This window comes from Cuculus canorus, chromosome 8 (genome assembly GCF_017976375.1).
Source record: "Cuculus canorus isolate bCucCan1 chromosome 8, bCucCan1.pri, whole genome shotgun sequence".
NCBI classification, from domain to species: Eukaryota; Metazoa; Chordata; class Aves; order Cuculiformes; family Cuculidae; genus Cuculus; species Cuculus canorus.
Window position 1 is genome coordinate 21120256 of NC_071408.1, and position 7590 is coordinate 21127845.

The following is a 7590-nucleotide window of genomic DNA, read 5'->3' on the forward strand; positions in this document are numbered from 1 at the left end:
GAGGGACCGCAAGCCCAAGGAGACAGTTCCCGCAGTAGGAGTGTCCAGGGATGTTGGCTGATAGATGGGGAGTAATGCCCAGTGCTGGCTGTCCCCACTCTTCCCGGCGCAAGGAGCGCACAAGGGTTAGGGTCCCATGCACAAGGAGGTAGGGTCCTGCAAAGTGCAGGATGCACAAGGGGTTAGGGTCTTGCAAAGTGCAGGATATACTTTGCCTCCCCTCTTCTAAATTTCTTTGCACTCATGAGGAGGGGATTTTACTCTTGCAATCCAAAGCTGCATAAACACACCTTGCTATTGTATCAAAATATGAATTCTCACCTAATTTGCAATCCGTGACAAGCCTTACGTCTTCTCCAACAGCTCTGGTTTCTATTCTTTTCTGTTTAATACAGCCAGTATGTTGCAAACTGGTTTCCCCTCAGATATGCTACCACACATTTTAATCTTAAAATCTTATTATGTTGTTTTGAAGCATTTACTAAAGCTTCTTGGTCACTTTATATCACTGCTGTCTCCTGACTGATGTTCTTAACTCCTTCTAGTTGAGGATGATCTGTGAATTTAAACGTTTTGTTTATTTCTTTCAGCTCATTAATTTAAATACTAAGTAATACCAGATCTCAGGCAAACAGAGCTCTGGCACCATCCCATTATTTGATGCACTGCATTTATCATTGTGCTTTGTTTACAGTCTTTTATTCAGTTCTCATTCTGCATGACTGTGTCCTAAGCCAGGCTGAAATGCATTTTAAGCCAAGATTTCACCAAGCAGAGGGTCAATTTTGTAGATGTTTCTAAGCAAGTCCATGGAGCTTTAAACTGTGGAGTCGCTTACACCTTGTTCCAGTCTGCTTAGCACACATGTAATCACATCCAACCCTCCCAAACACTCACATGCATTCACTTGTCAACATGTAACTTCCTTTCTCACTCCCCTTTCCTCCTTTTATGTATTGCCTCCGTGTTCAGGTCCGTGATTCTCAGGATTTTGAATTCATGTCACTCACATGCTCAGAGTCCAGAAGAAACAGTGTAATAGGAACAGCAATGGATAGAAAACTGAATATTCAAGTGGTTGTTCATTGAAGAAGAACATGAACATTTCCCCTAGCACCTCAAAATGTGGCTGACATAAGTTTAGTTGCTGTTTTTCTTCCCTAGGCTTGGACTACATCAGAGACAGAAATGCCCTACATGCAAATACAGAGCTGATTGATTTTTTGTTTTTCCATTGTCCTTGCTGCATAAAGTGTAGTTTGAACAAACACCAGAAATGCTGAACAGAGAATTAACATCTTTAAAACAATCACTTATTGTTAATGATAATATTGTTAGTGGTGTGGACAGGGACAGAGCTGTTTGTATTTAGGTATGATTCATGGAAGCTGACAGCTCTTCCCATGGAAAGAGGGGCTTTATTGTCCTTTCTGGCTTTGGGTTTTTTTCAGATGCTGCTATTAATGGAAACTGGGGATGCTGGGCCAGCTGGTCTCCATGTTCAGGAGGTCAACAAACAAGGAGAAGACAGTGCAACAACCCTGCACCGCAAAATAGTGGTTCATCGTGCTCAGGGCCAGATGCTGAGACAGTTACTTGCTAGAGGGAATCATTAGGAACTTACACAAAACTTATGAGCAGTTTGCAAACTAAGTGGGAAGTTTTTACCTGACCGGCTTGATAAGTTGGCCAAAGTCTTCTTATGAGTCTCATCCAAGTTGGAAATATTTCAGAAGGCAATGGGAGCTGAGTGTGCACTATGAATCGCACCTTTGGGTGTGCTTTGCAGTTGTCCCGTGGGTTTGAATGTGCTTACTATTCTTAATATTTTTACTTTTCTCTGTCTTTATTGCAATGGGCTAATTGAAACAAGCTTCCAGTGTTATTTAGTAGCTGTATGATTTTAAATTTTACTGTCTCATTTTTGAAGGTTCCTTTCAGATAAGAAAAGACCGTTTGATCTTATGTGCACCAGAATGTGTTGCTAATATGCAGCTTCTGTGAAGACAGCTGTGGTATGTGGAGCAAAACACAGCATATTAAAGTCTAAGTCTCAATGAGCACAATATTATCTAGTGTGACATTTAAAACTGCTGTACCTCATTATCCCAGTTTCCCAATTTATTTTATTTAGCTTAAATTGTCTGTTGTATTAGATATTGTCTTGAAGGAGCAAATATTGAATTGTGAAGAAGAGTCTGGTGACACCAAAGCATTGTTAGACTGTAGAGCAGTGGTATTCCTACTGCAGCAATGAGCTTCCTCCTGTGCATTTCTGAAGCAGAACAGAGATGCTGAGAGTATTGAATACATCTGGGTATGCTCAGATACACTCAGTGCTCTGGTTTCTTGGGAAGGAGAAGGAAGGGCAGAAGGATGCTACTAGGTTGGGGAGTTGTAAAGCAGCTGCTGCTCCTTCAGCTGTTTGGGGATACTGGAAGGCAGGAGAGATGGCTGCACTTGCAGGGGAGGCTGAACCTCCTGCACTCTGATTAGAGATTGTAACTCCAGGATCCTCCACTGGAGAAGGACAGCAGCCAGCTTTTCTGTAACCCTTTGTCATGAGCAGAGTAAATGAAACATCTTGAAACAAACATCTTTGCACATCTCCCGAGGTCTTTAGCACTTAGTAGTTGCCTCTGACCCAAGTGGGCTCTGGTTCATTAGTTTGATTCTGCGAAAATCTGCATTTCAGCAGTAGCTTTGCTCATCCACTCAGGTTAGGACATCTGAGATGGAGCCAAAGCAAAATGAATGGTTTGCCCTTTGTTATGATCCCTGGAGCTGTGCATCACAATCCAGGTCAAACAAAAGAGGAATATTGTGCATTGTTTCATAACTGACCTGATCAGGATCATTCCAGGGACTTGCCTCCTTACAGCTTTGTTGGTGGTTAGTGATTTTTGCAAAGACATTCATGCTGTAAAATAACCAGTGATAGCTTTGCTCCAGGAAAACAATTCCACCAGTGCAAAGTTATTCAGAAGTGGTGTGAGTCTTCTAATATCTGCAAGGTCAAATACTCTTCCAGGGTTTTTAACAGTGCTGGTGTTGATGCGTTGGTATTGCCAGTTTCTCTCCTTTCAGACTGACGTTGTCTAAATGTAATTCTTGTAAGAACAGCTCAGGCTCTCTGACATCTGAACAATGGAACATGCATTTAGTTGTAGCCCTCATGCCGCCTCCACACTTATTGACAAGGTTTCTGTGACAGCTTTAAGAAAAGAAGAGCACATTGCATATGTAAAAGAAGAGTGCTCCGTACTCATTATGGGCTTCATAATTGAGCTGCCAAACCAAAACATTTCTGTTATCCACTGTGTAACTGTGATATCTTTTGTATGATAGAAATTTGCAAAGAGGTTCATTTTGGGTCATGGTCAAAGCGGTCACTGCTATGTGAAGTAAGATATTCTTCAAAGCTTTGTAAAGGGACCCTGTAGGACCTCTGCAGCAGAGGACTGTAATCATAGAACGTGGGTGCCTGTGAGGACACATACTGCAGTGCAGCCACCTACCCATCTTGCAGAGCATTGATGTAATCTGATTAAGGAACTTTCTCAGATAAGTTAAGTGGCTTTGTAAATTTGACCACTTTTCCTGGTCATCAAGCTGGAGAAAACACTCTGACACATAGGCAGCAAGCAAAGCCGAAAGTAGCAACCTGAATTTTGACTGTTGTTCCCAGATCAGAAAAGCTCAGATTTTTTGAAGTGGCAGTGCCTGGATTTGGAAATTTGAGGGACTTTTTGGAGGAAGAGAGATCTTTACAATCTTCAAGATCAGCAGGGTAGTCTAACTGTAGTATGATCTCCGTAGTCGTTGAATATTGGGCCTACAGGCTTAGAAGCCTCCCATAAAGGACATAACTTTATCTTGTCCTTGTGATTTTGTGCTTTAATTCATCTAGCTAATGATGTATTATCACCTGGAGAGTAATAAAAAATACTGTGCAGAAACTTTTATTGTTTCATTTTAGCATACATTAAATTTTGGTACTATCTTTTGCTAGTGTTTCTAACTTCCACTTTCTATGTAAGTTTATGTTAATAACCCACATAAAAAACTTGGGAAGGCTTGCAGGCAGGTTGCCTGCACATTCAGCACCGATTGTGCTGCTCTAACCCATTTCTGCTGTTAAGACACTTATCTCAATGGGCTTTACTATGCCCTGTTTTGTATTTTCACAAGCAGTTTCATTGTGAAAAAGAAGCCCACTTCAGTAAACGTGGAGTAGCTGTATTGTCTCCACTCCTTGCTTGAAGACTTTACTACTGCAGTGTGTGCTGAATCTGGTCAGCATGGCTTAGGAAGCTCCCAAAAGAGGATTTTAGGTAAGTTGTAGTTGTCATATCCAACTTTCCCAGGACAAAACCAACTTGACTCCTGCAGCTCCTAACATCTCCATCAGGAATGGGTAAATCAGATTGGTTTCCAGCCTGGATTCACTTGTTCCCTGTCTTTTCCTGTCTTGTAGACACCTTACATTTATCTGTGAGGCTGGAACATGGTCTAGGCTGTGGCTGGGGTCTTGCAAACCCTGTTGTATCTGTAGTATTGCTCAATGACTTTACCATGCTCTTGTTTCTCCTGTTATTAGATGTATATAATTGTTCCTCCTCAGGTTCTCTCCCAGAGAGAGATTTTGTTGAAAGGAACCCAGTAAGTCAATATGGAGGTGTTAACAGTCCCCAGATTTCCAACTCCTAGTGCTTGTAACTTGATAGCTGAAGAGCCCAGGGAGCACCCAAGACAACTGCCAGATTTCAGGTCAAATTATGCCTGCAAATTTGTCTTGCTTTTATATCTTGTTTTAACACCCCTCTGCTTCTGTAAATCAACAAAACTAGGGAGAAAGACAGTAATTATTACTGTTATGAACACATAGTTTTTATTTATTTGTAATGCAGCACTAAGAGTTCCACCGTGTTGCACATGACAGAGCAGCACAACAAGTGCCGGTCCCTCCCCAAACTCTCCAGAATCTGGCCTTTCTTTTGTTTGAGGTTTTTTGGGGTAGAATTAACTGGTTTGTCTCTTTTGGTGCCTCTGCCTTACACTATATAAAAAGGAAGGCAATAATTTTTGAGCTGGTCCTGCTGGGGAATTGTTGCCTGCTCTAAAATTGCAGGCTCAGAGGGAGGAAGGTGTGTGGATAGTCAGCGTGACATTGACCCTGAGGTAGAAAACAGCACTGTCTCAAGCACTGCCCTTATCTACTCTTCTGTTAGCTGGTTATCTGGAGTCTGCACCTTGCAACCTCAGGTGTATTGTCATCAATCATTTGCTATTTTCTTTTGCGTACTGGTTCCTCTCTGCCCTTCCTTTGTTAATAACCCAGTTTGCCTATATCCATAAAAATATCTGATTGTGATACCATTTATCCAAAGCACCATACATCCATCATGTACTTATGAGCGAGATAAACAAGGTCTCCCGGGAAATATGCTGCAAGAAATATATAGGATAAATAACTATATCAAATGTATGTCAGTGTGCAAGAAGAGAAAATCCATTCATTAAAAGCAGGGTGGAACTGCAGTGTTTTACTGTACCCTCTAAGCTTTTAATTTAAGTAAGAAACATTCATTTTCGCAGCTTATCTCATTTAGCACAACTCTCATGCTGGACACTTCAGCATGAGATATATTAGCTTCTTTGACTGGCATTGTAAATGTGTAATTGCTCATAATTTTTTTTCCAGCTTCTTCTTTTCTTTTGACTTCAGCTTCACTGCTCCTACGTTTCAGCTGTGCAGGTGTCTGAGCCCTGGATGCACAGGGGACTGCAATGGGAGGAGAGGGGCTGCTACCAGGCTGCTTTTGGTATTCGAAGGAAATACTTGGGTTTGTATTTCATTGCCTTGGGTTGCGAGGTCAGTGGTGAACTCTGCCCAGCACGTGTCCTCACTTTCATCTCTATATTTCAACACCACGGTATTCAAAGTGGAGAATGAAAAACTGCGGGTAAATCCCAGATTTTGCACTTCTTTATGTGGGCTTCTTGGTTGTATTTCACATGTGGTTTTTTTAATCACTTAGATTTTTTTTTTTTCCTCTGGTTCTCCAGCCTGTGATCACCCTTCTAGAAACATCTCGGAAAGCTGAGGATGGAAATTGCCTTCCTGCAGGCCTCATCCCTCCCCAGCCTCCAAGGCATCCAATCTTTCTCTTCATTAATTTCTTCCCTCTGGTCACAAAAGAAGTGTACTTGGCTTTCTAACTAAGGTGACTTTATATTCATTTACTTTCAGGCATTTTTCTGAGTTCTAAACAGTTGATGTAAAGGTAAGAATCACCTAGGAGCAAAACAATCTTTGGTGTGAGAGTACTGTCTCATGTTTCTACGTATCCTGCCAGCTCAATGCCAAACAGTATTGATAAAACCATTGATGAGAAAACTTGTTTGGATCCTACATTTCACGTTCCTCTGAGGCTTCTTAATCATGGTGATACCTGTGATCAGCATTTTCCCAATACATAAGACATTAGATTCAAGCCTTCGGGAGGAAACCTGTGTCTGGATGAATATCACCTTTACCTGGAAGAGCAAAGTTGACAAAACGGCCACAACTTTACCACTCATTATAGTGATTTTTCACAGAAGAGTTACATCTCGGTGTTAAAGACAACATGGTTTATTGTTTTGGTATACAAGCCCAGTGTATAGTTTCATTTTCAAGCAGAAGAGAAGTGGTGAAAAAATTGTCCTTTGGCAAACATGCACATCAAATAAAATACGGGGCCAGATCTTCAGGTAGCATAAATCAGCTGCGGTGAAGGAGAGACACTGATTTACATCAGCTAAGAGTCAGACTCTAAATCACCACTGATGTGCTTGAAAATCAAGCCTTTCCAAGAATCAGAGCTATAGATGGGCAATTTCTTTCACTGAACCATGATTCCTTTCTGTTCTCTCTTTCCATTCAAATGTATATAGAAGTGCTCCTTTGTGCTTTGAGGTTTTGTTGCTGTTGTTGGTTGTCATAATGCCTGATTCCTTCTCATGGCTTTTTTTTTGTCTTCTTTCCTTGTAATGAAAAGCACAATTAAATGAAGTGCCATTGGACTCCCATCCACCCCAGGTTTTTGTGGCAGTTCATTAAGAAGAGGGAGCTGCAGGCTCTCACCGCAGTCTCTGGATGCAGTTCAATACTGTGTGTATTCTTGTGCCGAGATTTACGTCTTACATTCAAAAAAGCCCCTTAAATCAAGCAGCCTGTTAGCATCTTCTCCAACTCTGGGTGCCTGGGAGATAAAATGCCTGTGTGCTAATAGTCAATTCATCACTGATCTTAAAGAAGAGTAGCCTTTGCTTGTGTGTGAACATCCTCTGCCGAATGGTCTTGTTCAAGCCTCTTTATTTATTGCTTTATTTATTTATTTCAGATTCTTCGTCAGTTTGGGTTCACATTATACAATGATGCTTTGGCGTCTTTAGGCTTAAGCTGCTTCCCATACAGAGCAGCATATGGCTTTGCTGCAAATGCAGCCATGGCCAATATGCTGGACTTAAAAATCTGACAGCGCTAACTTATAAAAATTTCATGGTACATATGTCAATACCAACTGCACAAAAATGCAAGGATCA

The 7590-nt window shown here is 41.3% G+C and overlaps 1 protein-coding gene across 4 annotated transcripts in view; it reads left to right on the plus strand.

Annotated features, from left to right (window-relative positions):
- Positions 1–7549, plus strand: part of C8B (complement C8 beta chain) — a 28508-nt gene extending 20959 nt beyond the window's left edge. For 2 of the 4 annotated variants that reach the window (XR_008450997.1, XR_008451000.1), the window contains exons 13-14: positions 1452–2015; positions 4195–7549. Coding sequence is in view for 1 of the 4 variants with exons in the window: in XM_054073084.1 (XP_053929059.1) it covers positions 1452–1603 (152 nt within the window). In the remaining 3 variants the exon portion in view is untranslated. Of the gene's footprint in view, positions 1–1451; positions 2509–4194 lie in introns of those variants that run through there. The other 2 variants (XR_008450999.1, XM_054073084.1) reach the window with 2 other exon arrangements.
- The last annotated feature ends 41 nt before the right edge of the window (positions 7550–7590 follow it).